The sequence below is a fragment of the Colletotrichum gloeosporioides genome (assembly GCF_011800055.1).
Source record: "Colletotrichum gloeosporioides strain Lc1 chromosome Unknown consensus_18, whole genome shotgun sequence".
Lineage (NCBI taxonomy): Eukaryota > Fungi > Ascomycota > Sordariomycetes > Glomerellales > Glomerellaceae > Colletotrichum > Colletotrichum gloeosporioides.
Window position 1 is genome coordinate 107,307 of NW_025544663.1, and position 15,801 is coordinate 123,107.

The 15,801-nt window shown below is 50.1% G+C and overlaps 1 protein-coding gene across 1 annotated transcript; it reads left to right on the forward strand.

The window, feature by feature from the left end:
• Nucleotides 1–9,530: 9,530 nt before the first annotated feature.
• Nucleotides 9,531–9,905, forward strand: GCG54_00006546 (uncharacterized protein; the record flags this gene model as incomplete). Its single annotated transcript, XM_045406546.1, has 1 exon — nt 9,531–9,905. The coding sequence occupies one exon, from the start codon at nt 9,531–9,533 to the stop codon at nt 9,903–9,905; it is 375 nt and encodes a 124-aa protein (XP_045267838.1).
• Between the last annotated feature and the right edge of the window lie 5,896 nt (nt 9,906–15,801).

Consider the following 15,801-nt stretch of genomic DNA (forward strand, 5'->3'; position numbering starts at 1 on the left):
CAGACCAGCGCGCGTCGCTTTCCAAAGTTGCGACGACGGGGCGGCAGGATCTGCCATGGTGGTGGCTTCAGCACCTTTGACAATGTAGCGATTGGCGACGTGGCAGTCGGCGACATAGCAGGAGACTCTGCCGTCAAGGTCATCTTCAGGAATGCGATGATGGTGTTATCTGTCTGTGTCGGATTCGCAGGTGCTGGTGTTGATGGGTGAGTTCCGAAGCGGGAAGCTGAGTTTATATTGCTGTTCTTGTTTTCCTGGACTCAGATGCCAGATACACCGTTAAGGCGTCAAGACAAATAACACAAAGCAAAACACCGTCAGTTCGACCAAATACTGGGCTCTTCTAGACATGGGCACCTTCATTCTTCCCTTCTTCCCTTCCAACTTTCTTCCGCAGTTTGCCGCCTGTGAGCACACCTTTTTGACCGCCGAATGACTCTGACACTCTGACGGGGAAATATGTGAGAGCTAGGATGGCAGTGAAGCCTCCACAGACACCTATGGGGTATACGAAGAGGGCGCAAGTCGCTTCAAATGCGACATTCCCTCTTTACCACGAATCAATTAATTCCTTCAACATCATGATGCCGAAGTCCTTCCAATTGCAAATCAATTACCTCCACAGCCTCCCCACTTCGAAGACGGTCACAGAGGTAATTGACACGTCAATTAGAAGAAATTTGGCATTTCGGGGTTGAAGGGAATGGTTCGTTGTGAGATGCGTCCTTTCCACCAGATACACACGTGTCCCAGGTCGGGAGGCCCATCTCAAACCATCAGCACGAATAGAACGCGTCAGTCCACACCACATCAAAGCCAGACGCGCCACGACTCACCCAGACTCACACCGTGGGCCACGCCGTGGCCCGCGCAGTGTCGTCAAGCAGCGTGGCCGTCGCCTGCCCGAGCATGCCATCGTCCTCGTCGGCATTGAGGCGTGGCGATACAACAGCCTCTCTGTCGATCCTGTCCACGGCAACGATCCGTGCCAGACTCAAGCTGGCCTCCGGCTTACCCATTTTGACGATGCACGAGTCAGCATCATCGCCGTCGGGATACTTCAACCGCGGAGCGCCCGCGTCTAAGGCAAGAACCCCAAACAGCATCGGCAGCGCGCGATGACGGCACCTGCGACCAATGCAGCCTGGTAGTGCGCTTGCTTGCGCTGCAAATCATGCGCATTGAGAAATCGGCCTTCGACACCGGCACTGCTGTTGTGACTGTGGGAGCGGTCGTAGCAATCCTATGCTTCGTGGTCGAATCACTCTGGACATTCACTAAAGCGACGATCGCAAGCACGTCTGCGATTCCGACTCTGATCACAAGGCTCTTGCTCTTGCTCTCATCCGTATCCTCCCAGTCTGTCCGCCTCTTCGACCTTGACTTGCGGTTCTTTGTAGGTGGCGTGAACGCATGTTGTTCCAACACGAGTCCCAATATCCTCGCCTCGATTTTGACGACGAAGTGCTTCGCCTCCCCACCTGGCGCGATCAATTCTGGACATCCCGCTCGATGTTGAGCAGGGTGCGGCTCGTGGTGTCTTATGTCTTAGCAGCGGGCTGGAAGTAGCTGACCAAGCAAACGGAGCAAACCGCCGTTTTCCATCAGCCCACTTTCAACAGCAAGCTGGTCGACGTCAACGACGATGATTTGATCAGCCTCGTGGAGGGTCTCGACTACAAGATCGGGGGCAGGCTGACACGAAGCCTGAGCGCCAACAGTGCCATCGAAAAATGTTCCTGGCTCCATAACTTGCGGCAAACATGCTTAGACCAGGCCGAAGAACTGGCCGAGAGACGCAGGGCGGAGCGAAGAGATGCTCAAGCAGTGGGAGGAGATGACAAAAAGGATGCTTGTGACAACCCTCGCGCAAGAGTTGGGCTTTGGGTTCGACCGATCGGGTCCAGATCTGTGCAGCTAATCAAACGCAGTAGTGATAACCCAAAGTGGCATTGGTTGCGAGCAAACGACGGGTATCAGCACTAACACTAGCACTCACAGCGGCGATAACGGTGAAAGCGATAGTGGGACTGAGATATCTCGCAGCAAGGACGACGAATGCAATGGAAGTGTCCCGTCTCAGCCTCCCGTCTCTTTGTCGTCACATGTTCGACACGACTTGGCTGATGGAGCAGCACAGATACAGCTGGCGCGAATGGTTAGCAAGCGAGACGAAAACGGGGAAATGAAGGTGCAGCAGTGGGGGATCCGCGGCGAGTTGGATGCGCTTGCACTGACTAACGGCGCCGAGCTTTGCTCCAGAATAGCTTTTGGGAACTATTTCCTTGATTGCGCAGATGGATGGCTCGGTCGTTGTTGAAGGTGCTTGCGGGGGTCGGAGCCCGTCGTTGGGAACGGGAATTTGGTTGTCGTCATTGATCGCGAGCAAACGAACAAATACACAGTGCTTCAAGATGATTCTACCTTCTGTAGATACCAGCACTACACCACAATCGTCAGTCAACAACACCACCGTCATGACTAGCCCGCTGTACCATCCCGAAACGGCTCACGCATGCCCTCCTTCTCATGCGATTCTGGGCCCCACTGCTCGAGAAACCTCAACGCCACGCGGCTGTTGTTCTGGTGTGTTTGAGGTGTTGATCCTGATGAGAGTGCAGGTTTCTCATGACACAGGAGCGGAAGGAGCTGCAATCGCTGTGATGGCCGATGATGTGTGCGTCTAGCACAGAAGAATGCATGGCAGAACCCGATCTGTTTGCCACCACCAGCTCGCCGTCAACGATTTGGAGTTGTCTCTGAGGGTAACTGAACGAAGCATTTGCTTTCGTCAAATTGATGGAAGATGGGGGCTTCAATAAGAGGATGTCGTCATTGTCGTCATGGTCGACAATCGTTCGCAATTTGTCATGTAATTAGCGAGCGCTATCCACATGATGGGAGATCCATCCGAAGCCATAGTAGTATTCGAGGTCCTTCCAGCCAGCGGAGACATGGCTGATAGATTTCATAATCTGGTTGAAGATGGGGCGGATGTTATGCTTGACATTTTGGTTGCACTTCGGCAACGCGTGAACGGCTTCATAGACTTGATGGGCAACATCTCACAGCTCGTCAAGGGGCGCGATTTTGCCAAAGTCACCAATCAGTCGGATGTCGGCATACGGGCCAACATAGCCGCATGCAACAATGTTGAGAGTGTGAAAGGGCAGCCAAAACCGACGAGATGCCTGAGATCTGGGACCAGTCAGCAGCATCAGAGGGGACCTCTCGGGGAAGTCGAATGGCCGTGGTGCTGTGTGTCACAGCAGACGCACTACCACTCCCACGGCGGTGCAAGACACCGAATACCGTTATGAAAGGGATCAGCCAAATGAAATAAAACAATGTGAGTGAGGCTGTGAATAAAGGAGCTACGGAAACAGCTCGGTAGGCTGCAGAGCTGAATCGACATGTTCATCGTCACCATCCTCGTTTCCGTCATCGACGGCGCAATTGACATGGACTCGACCATTATGCGATGGCAGTCTAAACCTGAAGCGCAATATCGAGAATCCATCACTGGAGTGTAGTGCCTGCTCATTCTCCTCCTGCTTCTGGTCTTGCTCTCCCGCTTCTGTGTCATTTTGGGGCTGTTGGGGCTGTTACGCGGTGAGGGCGATGCGTCGATGTGTGCCAGCGGCGGCGGTGAGGTGATTAATCTGGACATTCCAATGACAACCTGAGACTCAAATAAAGCGTTAGCGCAGATACAGAGAGAACGCGGGTGGAATGATGATGGATAAAAACATGAAGGAGGGCAAAAAATGGTTGGTTGGTCGATGGATCGTCAAGTATGCGTGCGGCTCGAGGCGAGGGCGAGGGGTGATGGACCGTGGAAGGGAAGGCCGGGGCCTGAAAGGGAGATAGACGAAGGAGCATGGCAACAGCGATTTTGGGAATCAATCGATCCATTGGGCGATTATGGTGGTTAGGTGTGCGACCAAATCGACGTGCGTTTCGGGTGTGTCCTGTTTACGTTTGGGGTTTTCCTAAACGTCAATTTGAAGGTCAATGTTGATGAAGTCGGAGGCTCAAAACGATTGATGTCTAAGTAGGCAATGCGCTGACGGTCTACGATGCGTCGTAGAAGACTGAGCTGCTACAGCGACACTGCACTGCTCGCATCTTGAGATGGAGATGCTTGTCAACGTGGATGGTCCCAAGCTAGCCTGCAGATCGTGGCCGTAGTTGCCTTGTACGTAAAGAGAGACATCAAGTTCTTGATTGAAATCATTGCTGTTTTTAAGTGCAGTACATCTACCTGCCGATCGACGAGGGCCTTCCCGCAATCTTTCTCCAAGGCCGACCGAAGGGTGTACAAATCACCAATGGGAGCCTGCTTCACTAGATATCCGCAATAACAAAATCACATTATCTCTAACGGTTCGAACATCAGCGAGATGGAGTCGTCCATCAAGTAGATTGTCGCTGACCAAGGAGTTCTAGACCTTGCCGCTGCGGAGCACTTCGACCCCAGCCAACGCCATCCGTAACCTGAGTATCTACAGCCTTTCGGCCATGCATCTGTATCGGCTCGTGAGAAACACGGCTTGATTAAGGGAGCCCTCGCAGACGTGCTTTCGCTATCTTGCTCAGTAATCCAGCTCTCTTAGTTCAGCAGCTGACGCAGACACCCCGGTGAAGGAAATGACTCGCAAAGTGAAAGACCTCGGACCGGGCGCCAACGGATTGATGGGGGCTGCCATCAAAAACATCCACTATTGCTTGCCATCTCAGTCGTCTTGGGTCGATCTGTCACAAAATTAGATCTATATATGTGACAGGGCCACGGCTGTTCTTCCTCCGTATACGACCGATGTTACCCAGGAACTCGCTCCCGGCATACATGTCGCTGGATGAAAATAGATCGTGGAAAACATGTTTTAATCTGAAGTAACACTACGAACTTGCTTCGCACAGCATGAACGAGACGGCCAGAAATTTCATGTAGTGTCGAAGTTGCCTCCCTCTCCCTTTCGAGGCTTTGATAACGCGATTGCAATTATTCTTCAGATAATTTCCTCACTACGTATCAACTGATAGATCACAGACAAACCTTCATTTAGCAAAGCGACCGTCCAGTTAACGAGTTTTTATAATTTACAAAGTATTGCTGCAATCACTCGGGAATAAGATCAAACAGGCTTACGATATGGACGACCTGGCGGCGCTGTCTGACCAGCAGAGTCTGTACTAGACGGCGTCTTTGCTACCCTCCGTGATGTGACTCCCCAAGAGATGTAGACCTTTGGGATCTTATGAAGGGCCAAACTGACTGGTTTGCATTCAACCTTGCGGTGTTGGAGCAGACTGCTCAGGATGCTCAGTTCGCTGATATCAAGACGCCCAGGAGCAGATTCTACCATAGGTAGTTAGCTCGTGGCCTACTCTCTGTCACCACGCCTCTTCAAGAAGGTATGCAGAGCGCGTCTATAGCGCTTGTAGACTAGACCGGCATGTACATTCACAGGATGCACCTTTGCGATGTCGCGCGTGCATGCGACGCTCTGAGCTTTGAAAGTCTTTCTCCTATGTGCTTTGTTTCTGAGAGTGGGCCCACTATCTCCGCTTGATCGGATCCGCTGCCCCACTCCTGGTCCGGAGCACTGTGCAGGCCGAATTGTGAACAGGCCGAATTATGAACAGGTTGAATTACTGGACAGGTCAAATTACTGGACGGGTCAAATTACTGGACAGGTCAAATTACTGGACAGGTCAAATTACTGGACAGGTCAAATTACTGGACAGGTTTACTAGACGGGCTGAACTTTTAAACGTAAGGTGGTTTAGTGATTTCGATACTAATATTAACTAGATCGTGAAAACTACCTTTACTAGGATAGGTGGGAGCAAATAACTATATACGCTCTCGTTAGTTAGTAAGTGATATTCATGTCACATATTGATCTCACAGGTAGCTCAGCTTGTGTCTCTGTTTATAAGGAGGTTCGCAGTCGCCGAAGAAATGGCGGGATCACGGCGCCGACAGCGCAATATACTAACCCTTTTCAACGGCAAAGAGGCAGCGACGCGCAAGCACCAGGCCTCAAAACACAGGCTGCCAGCTTCAGCAAGCGGCGCGTTTGTCCGGTTGAAATTGTTCCTAAATCCCGTCAAAAACGCGGCCATGCATTTGAATTCCACAAAAGGGCCGGATTTAGTCGTATCTTGTAGTGTTCCCACAGACCCTTGCTTCGATGACCACTGGGAAGCCGTTAGCTGGAGCTCACTAAAGAAAGTAAAGACTCATCAGTGACTCTAATTGCGAAAACTATTACTGACTAGTCACTTATCTATTCTTTACCCTCTTTACTGAGGTCCAGTGCCTCAGGTCCGGCAGCAAATGTGAAATCCAGATTCCAGGTCACTTCCGAATCCGGATTAGTGCCGCGAACGCTGCGTGGAGATTGAATGAGACCGAGGTCATGTGTCTTCTTGATCGTCGTCATGTCACATGCAGGCTTAAGCTAAAGTTTCTTCCCCCGCGCCTATGATAATCGTTCGACCAGCCGACATGAAAAGAAACGCACCAATGCAATTCTCGCAAACAGCTGCATAGGGGCTTCGCTTTTCTTGCCGGAGCAAACAAGCTCAGAGCTTTTTGATAACACGTGCCAAGCCGCGGCAATCTGAGAGACTAGGTTCCAGCCCTTCGATAGCCTGCGAGTCGAGTCCAGCATCCAGACACAAATTGCTTGTGGGCGAGCGAGAGGGTACGCTTCATCGGTACCAATAGTCCTAGAAATGCTCATCTGGACAAATAGGTGCCTTGATACTGCATATGAGACCTAAAAGCAACTTCTATCAGGCTAGAAAATGGTGGTTCTAGGCACTGCTTTCTTCCTACTAATACTTTGGGCGGGCTAGGGGAGTAACCTAAGGTTGCTTCTGAACCCATCTTTCTCGAGGGTGATAACATGAACTCACTGGGGAACTTGTGGAACGATAGTGAAAAGTGCAACCGAGTGATAATAATGTAAACTGATAGGCAAGCGGTCGAGATACAATTCTGAAGGGGTGTTTTGAACAGCGCGTCGAAACCACGGCCAAGGAGCAAAGGGCAACGAAACAGGTTCGTATGGCATCGGTGGAATACACAACCAATTTCGACTTCTAGACAGCTTCTGTTGATCTACACCAAGACAATCTTCGTGCTGGAATGATGCTGGCCATACGGCCGATAGCAAGGGACCGACAGGCTAGATTTAAATGATGGGATGTTCCTAGGCAAGGTCGCGACAGACTGTGTTGGCACATGTTTGCGGAAGCTTAAATCATGCAGTGCTTTGCTTCCTGATCTTGCAGGCGTGCAGTGTTGCAGGTCTTTTAACTCCTTCCTCTTGGCCTCCTGTATCTGCTGCTTCTGTCAGCCCCTGCCCTCATGCCTGAGACTCTGCAGCTGAATGGCTGCGCGTCTAGAAATCCACTACAAGCACTTCAATAATCTTGAAAAGTGAACAAAGATTAAGTATCTCAAGGGCACCCGCAGTTCTCTGAACATTTCCTACTTTGTCAGGACTGACCTGTCAGCCTTTTGCGCCGCATAAGAACTCAATGCCCCCATGCCGCATAAGTGAGGGTCCTCGCATGATGGTCTCATCCTCGTCTCTGGCAAGAGATTCCAAGTCTTGGACGCAGTTGCGGCCTTGAAAGGACTGGTGTTGTACTCGTGGAACTTTAGTATGGGTGTAAAACAAAACTTCGCTGTCATGCTCTCGAGTCATTGGATCAGGTTCTTGTTGGTACTTTGGGTTTCTAGCCGGTATGTGTAAAGTATATCGCATAAGACGGGAGACTGAAGCGCTCTGCTTTCCCTTCCAATGCGTCCAGCGAGACGCGCTTTCGTCCGAAGAGTTGGAACTGGATCTAGCTCAGGGGTTTCGAACCATTCAAGTTGATGATGAAGTTTGCATATTCATACGCCACCCGCCTCTTTTCGAAATGGAATTGAACTCTGGTGTGGAGTTTTGGGAGCTTGTGTTGACTTGAAGAGAGTGCCTACAAGCGCCAGCTCGTGACATGCAGAGGGTGCTTCTTCAGTGGCACGTTGTTGCGGGGTGCTTGGAGCAGTAGTTCATATTTTACAGGCCAGCAGGACGAATGCAAACCAAATCTTTGTAGTTTTTAGGGCTGGATGAGAAGCTATTCGAACCTCTGGCTATGAATGTACGCTCGATGAGTATTGAACATAACGCCTGCCCTTCGGGTCAGCAATTCGTCTGTTCTGTGAATACGGTCGTTGACCAGAAGGTGCCTGAAGCTCAACTGGGTGAGTTCATGTTATGTACCTACAACTGCGGCGATGTACGAGAGGTAATGAAGTCTGAACGTAGTTTTGACCTTGCTTACGATGTTGTACGTGAAAAGTCTTGACTCTGCGCCATCGTTCGGGAAGGCCGTTGAGTTCAGCTGTATGCAATGAAAAACTGAGTGAGGTGACACTTCCTGGGAGAACGGTTACACTCAACATCCGGAAGCTCATCTCATGATTCAACATCACTAAACTTATTGAAAGTGTCTCATTGACTGATAAATACGACAATTTTAGATCCCCTTCCTCCGCTTCTCTAACACTGCTACCACTGTAAATAATCGTGAGAAGTAACACCAAGAAAGCCGGGTGATCAATACCGTAAAGGCGGCCGGCCATGCGATGATCATATCCCCCATAATAACGCGGGAACCGCGATGAAAGTCAACTTCCTTTGAGAAGCATCGTGTGATACCATTGGTTTCTTTTGAGGGCCCCTTCAGGAACTCGTCGGCATAAAGTTCAATGTCTGGGTATTTAACGGAGTATTGATCAAATGGTTGGCATTGGTGCGACTCGATGAAAGTGGCTCTTTCAATGCCGACAAAGATGTTGTCTCGGGCATCATCTCGAAAGTAGGCCCCCAAAACCAGTATCTTGAACTGGGCTTGTGAGGAATCGGACTGGGAAAAAGAGGGAGATGAAAAAAGAAAGAATTAAAGCATCTAGCAGGTCCTCAAAACTCCCGCTCATAAAAGTTTTAATCGCTAAAGTCACTTCTCCGGACCCGCATGCAACTACCTGTCGGCCCCTTCGTGCTGGACTGAGCTGAAGTTGACCTTACACCGCCTTTTGTCCCAGCAAACACACGGCACCAGACATATTGAGAAATGACCTTTCGAGAAGCCTCCCATGACAATTATTCTTCGCAGTCAGCATCGTTGCGCCACTCTCTTCAGCCGTCCTCGTGCAGGTTTCTCGATCTCAAAACCTCTCGAACTTGTTGCGACTGCCTCAAGAGCTCCTATAAACACATAGCTGCAATAAGCTGCTTCTGTTGGTAAAGGGTCCAGACAGAGCAAAAGAAATCCACGCTTACGGTCCTCACACGCTCTGACGTGGACAAAAACGTCGCGGGAGCTGCCCCAGCTGCTGAAGCTAATAAGATCTCTGGCAGCGATCCAAGCTAAAAGTTCACCGTCAAATACCTGCGAGGCCTCCTTCTTGACGGGAATGTCTCAATCCACCCAGGATTCGAAAGGCCGATCTGATAAAGATGTGCACCGAATCTAAACTCATCCATACGGAATTAGAGATCAGCGAGGCCGATGCTACCGGAGCAATAGGAAAAGACGGCTGCGGCAAAGAAGTCAATGGCCCTGTTCCTGATGATCATTCACGCCTACTGGAGAACATGCCGTCTCAATTCAACGACGTATACCACCTGATGCCGGATTTCGCCCCTACAGCGATCAAATTACCGGCGTTGCGAAACATTCTCTGCAGACACAATATCGTCTACAACGGAAAGGAGACCAAGGCAGATCTAGTCAATCTCTTCAACAAGTACATCAAGCCTAAAGCGGCCGCGATTTTAGCTGCAATTGAAGCCGTTGAGAGACCAGAAGAGGACATTGTGGATGTTAGATAAAGGTAATGGATGCCGTCTGGGAATTCTGAGGATCATGGAAAGGGAAAGTATGGGAAGCGGTGACTCAGCAACTAATGGAATGATTGACAAATCCCGGCTGCAGGATCCCTAGGTTGAGTGTGATAATCTGAATAGCCAAAGCCTCTGTAGGCACAAAAGAGAATCCAAACTTCGTTTGCTGCCAAGATAAGCAGCTTCGCGGACGGTCAGGGCAGCAAGTACCAAGGGCGGTGATGACCACGGGGCCATATGCATCGGAAGTGAATGCGCCACTTCGAGTGCCTTATTAGAAGCTCTGGCTTCCAGGTATATGCATAGCCGACACCTTGGCGAGCTATCATGAAGCTTTGTGCCGGTCGTTCATACTGCTTTCTTTGTGATCCAACTGTCCCCGTTATCATCGGCAGCGTTGTTGCGGTGACAAAGCAGCTTAATCAATCAATCCGCAACGTCTAGAACCATTGAAGATGCGTCGTTCATAATGCCTGGAGCTGGTATCGCCTCATCTCAGTGATTTGAAGTGACGGCTGCAAAGGCTATTGACATTGTTACCCTGAGGGACAGTGATGTCAATCGTTTTGGTTAAAGTAGCGATTTCCGTTGCCACTGGCATTACCTGCGACATCTAGGGTGGCAGTAATAAGTTAGGGATTCAGCTTCGAGATGATGCTATATTCAGTGATCACATTCTTGCCCACAATTGCACTGATGGCGGTGATCAATCAACCTGCCGTCACAAAAGTCTCTAGACTTTCAAAGCGTTTTGGCGGCCATGACCCACGGGTCCACGAATGACCTCAACACCGCCTCATGAGAGAAGATTACATCGAAGTCTTGATGTTTTGTAAATCTATCGGTTACTTAAACTCTCACGGGGCGTCTTTGAGGCGACAGTACTGGAGAACGCAGCCTTGACAGGGGATGAAGGGTAGCGTGGTCCGCTGTGGGAGAACCCTGGTATGACATGAAGTTCAAGAAGCTCCGGAGAGGATCTTGCGGATTTCGTGGTCTTCAGTCGATTAAAATAGCTGTCCATTACGTTGTCACTGAAAATTGGTGTTAAAGAAAGTGAATGATGTATTATCACGCATGTAGAGGCTAATTAGATGACCAGTCACTACTTAGAGTGATGGAAGTCAGTGCAAGATGCGTCTATCCTAGGAAATACAATTACATTGCCTTTTCGAAAAGAGGAACTGCATCTGTCCACAGCAAAGTTTCGTGAGTTAGCGAAGATAGATCTCAAGCCGACTGGTAAGGTGCCATTGGTCTACACTATGTTTTAATTCCTGGTATGAGGGAGAGAATTACAGCTAGTGAACTACGATGGGCCTTTTGCCAGAGCCAAGAACGATGGATGCGGCCACTCAAGAGAGATTGCACGAGGAGCTGAGCCTTTTTCTGTATTCTAGAAACACATGACATATAGTGGATGTATTGCAGTCCCGACAATCTTCAGCTTTTCTCTTGGCCTTCCCCTTCTTGCGCGTCCAGAGAGGGAAAACCACCTTTCGCGGAGACGCAAGCTAAGCCAGTGTTCCAGAATTTGTTCCAAATTTAGAGGGTTTCAAGGACTGTGTGACGACAATCTTGTAAAGTCTCTATCTCACACTTTACTGATGTGTCCGCCATCCACAAATAGCGATCATCATCAAAGTGCAAGCGTGCTTCACAGTGAAAGATGGCAGATGCTGGTCGTTTGATCCTTGAATGTCAACGAGGTCCCTGACACCGGTGTGTACATTATGGCATTATGGTGCCGACAACCGACAACCGTAGCTCGTGCCCCGTTTCAGGGGCTACCTTAGCACAACAACGTGATACAAAGGTCAATTGGTATGATTTACTGTGCTGAGGTAGCGTCCTAAGCGATGAAGCAGATGTATTTAAGTCAACGGATCATCCACTTCGAGACACGATATGAGCCTTGGAATGGATGGGACCAGAGAGGATTCCATTGCGAGGAATTACCGAGAAGGGTTTGCGGCTTATGATGTCCAGGTGTTCTATGTGCATTGCCGGGCATTGAAGATCGAGACCCCCGTCAAGGACTTGAACATCTAAAGCACAGCCGACGCATTCCCTTCCCGAATCCAAAAACTGGTTGACGGTGGTTTGGAAGATTAATTTCACTCTGGAATATCCTACGAATGTGTCCCGATGGGACCCGTCTTGGTTTCTCTCATTCCCAGTTCCATCACTGCACTTCTTCTCTTCTTTCAAGTCCGGATTATTGTTAGCATCAGAAGAGAGGAATCTCGCCGTATCAAGGAGTTTGCATCGCATGCCGACGCGTCAGGGGGTCGTATCCTAGCAGGACATCATACCTTATGAGTAGTTCCGCCTCGAAGCCATCTGTAATTCAGCGGCCTCGGTTGACAAGTGAAATGCGAGAGTGGGCGAAGATGGAATCGGTGCCAAAATTGAACGGGCAAAGTGTAAGGCGCAAAGGCGCCGAGTTAGCAGCTAGCCAGTCGGCTGGTCCGAGAACAGACTTATAGAGGGATTGACGCTGACCGATGACAGTCAATACGCTCGCTGTTTCCGGCGTCATTATCTTGGAGACATACCCAGCTGACTATATATCCCAAGTCTCGCGTCCAATTTCAGTGACAGTCACCGCTGATGACATGTTTTCTTTGGAGGAAAGATTCAACAGGTCAGGAAATGATACAATAACCAGCACCGCCATACCCACACCGGTCTTATTATCTTGCGTTGCCTCGATCTACCATTCAATATTCGTAGCAATTGGAAAGCCGTTGAAGTGGAAAGCCGTTGAAGTGGAAAGCCGGTGAAGTGGAAAGCCGGTGAAGTGGAAAGCCGGTGAAGTGGAAAGCCGGTGAAGAGATGTACGTTGCGTAGCTGAGTCTTCCCAATAACTGCCCAGACAACTTTCATATAGTGCTCATCCTTTATCAACTTCTGAAAGGTAAGTCTAGGATTCGGTTGGATATAACGTTCTTTGCTTTCCAAATCCACACTCTCGTACTCGCTCTATTTAGCGCAGTCTCTAGAAGCGTAGTATCCTAAATATTGGCGCCCCTTTTTCGTGTATCCAACACTACTTTATTGAACGAAGTTCATATGTTTGGAGCGGGAAGGATCGTGGGAACAATGGCGCTGATGTTATGAACGGAGATTCCGGATGAAGGAAATAGTCCGAAGTCGTCAATAGGTGGCTTTTACGAAGAGACAACGCGACCCAAAAGAATTTCCACAATAGATTTTGGTTGTGGTAAAGGGCGTGGTAGGATAATGGATTTACAACACATTGTGTCTTTGGCGGCCATAAGTAGCTGATGAATGGTCAGCTTCGAGTTGTTTTATTTCACCTATCTTCACAAACGAGCAAAACCTAGGTCGTAATGCCCTTCGGCTTTGAAATTTTCCCAAAAGAGGCCGCCTTATCAGTTCTTTGCCTCCGATGTTTGGCTTGTCAAGTCTCAGTGTCAATTTCATCAGAGTATTCGGGTGGAAACACCAGGAGTGACCACCATGCCGAGCTAACTTTATAAACCTTGGATGTACTTTTGGCGCTTTAAAAAGATGAGCATCGAGCTCAACATGTGCCTGGGGTTTCCATTTCCGAGTGATCTGATAGCGCGATGTTGCTAAATTTCGCCGGCCCCTTTGCGTTTCTTAGCGGATATTAACTTGGACAACAAGCTGCAGTGACGAGTCCAACGCAGCACTGAAGACCCAGACGATATGACCCACACCCAACCAACACATTTCTGCATCAACGTCCGCAGCGTGGATGAGGCTGAGTGGAACGTGGCCGTCTCAGAGAACTCCCAGCGAGCCATCACGCAGGGAGTCTAGATCACAAAATCCCTCAGTATTGCCCAAGGACGATCAGTCGCTGAGGGATCCAGCGATATATGCTAAATTCGCCGTTCTCCACCAAAAAGGTACTGGGGGTGGAAATATGGATGCAATTCTCTCCAGAGAAGTACTAAAATCTCTGCCGCTAGAAATGATATTCTTCCGGCGATACGGCACCCGACCACAGGTCGCCAAGCCGGTGAAAGACCTGCTACTTCAATATTTGCCAAAGGCAAATGCAGGGCAATGTGTAGAAACGATTACCCAGAGCGTGCCACTATTTGCGATAGAACCTCATACTATCACATGCAGCCAGAAGTCGGGGCTTAGCCATGTTGAGCAGGTGACTGCGAAGCAGCTTCAGCATCCACATCAGGGGCACAAAATCCCCTCGGTGGATCAAATTCTAACCAGTCTCCTGTCGCTTTCATCCCACGATCAAGCAAAGTTGAGAATGGTCGCAAGACAAGTGCGAAGGTATGCAGATCCTGACACACAGATAGCCCAAAGAACTGATCCAAAGCCGGCCAGTCCATGATTTGGGAGAGAAGGTGGCGGCAGCCGTGCGCGGAGTGACGACCGTGTTGGGTCGATGCTGCCAGATCATATGCTCGGCGACTGGTGCCAGAAGACCCTCAACTTCGAGCGCTCTAACAGCCTTCTCACCAGTAGAATAGAGCAACCGGCGGACTGCTTTCCGCACTCCTGTATATGCTCTGTGTAGGTATATTTTGTGTACAAGTGCATGTAAGTCTGCACAGGTACATGCTCTGCACAAATACAGGTTCTCTGTGTAATTACCGTCGCAGTTGAACAGCAACAAGGTCCGGGCATCGGCCTTGCTGCTGCCCCACAGGCGCCTTCTGAGAACTGAAACATGCTTGTGTCCGGACAGACCGGGGCCTACCGAGTTCATCTTCCCGGCCGTGTGCCGGGAGATGTGGGGACTGGCCCGTGCTATCCGCAAGGTGGGGCCCGGCCATTTCGGACTTGAGACGCCAGATGCTTTCCTCGCGGCGACTCACAGCGACCGGAACGTGATATGATCCAGCGGCAACGGGGAATAGTTGCTGCTTCAAAACACCATCAAAGATATTTTACTGGTTACCGCAACTCGGCTATCTTCGCTGCGACCTTCAAGGAACTAGTAGTGGTTCTCGGCAACCCCCAAATGGCTTTGGGAAGCGCTTACGCACGTTATGCGCTATCGTGCCAATCGCTAAATTGCAGTTCTTGTTGCCTTATGCTCCTCGTTGCACTTGAACTTCCGGATACAGAGAAAAATCATGATTCCGCCCGTTAACAGCTTCTGTTTGGACGTCCTCGTCTCGGCATGACATAGTCAGCCTCAGCATCCTCGCTGTGGCCACTCTCAACAACGCAATGCCACAGGCTTCCGCATCCAATCGCATCACACATAGAAATCTATTTCCAATACTATAAAATCTCGGTAGAAGCTTGCCAGGCATATTGACACCATGGGAGCCTTACATCTCGCGTAGCATCATCCCCAGACCGGCTGCGCAATCACTCACCGAGATCAAGGAGGAGAAAGGTGGTTTGGTTTCAGGGCCGGCCATCTTCAAAATCACTGTGGCTGACTGAGTTTCTGGGACCATCTCCGACGTGGTCGCCAGTAAGATATGGTTCAACGCCGTCGAAAATGACACTGCGACGGACCGGTGACAATGCAAGCCAGAGCAGATGCCCGTTTTGGGTGGAGAGTTTGCACTTCGCGACCACGTGGTCGGCCAGACATCTCGAGCGACGCCTTCTGAATGCCAGCCTCCCCTTTCTACCACTATTTGTACCCTCCGCCCCTGATGGCGGCGAGCTGCTCGTCGTACGCGTTCCCAAATGCCCCCAAGGCTGCTACGCCTTTATCCAACGCCGTGATAATTCGTGCATGTATCCCACCTCCAGGATAACGACGCCATGCGTCCCTCATCCTCGGGCCTGAATATAGTGGAATTGCTCTCTTTCTTTCATCTACAACGATATCGATGACAAAAGGGATCAACTTCCGAAGGCGGGTCGGCCGGTGTCGGCCTGGCAAAAACTGCAGGGT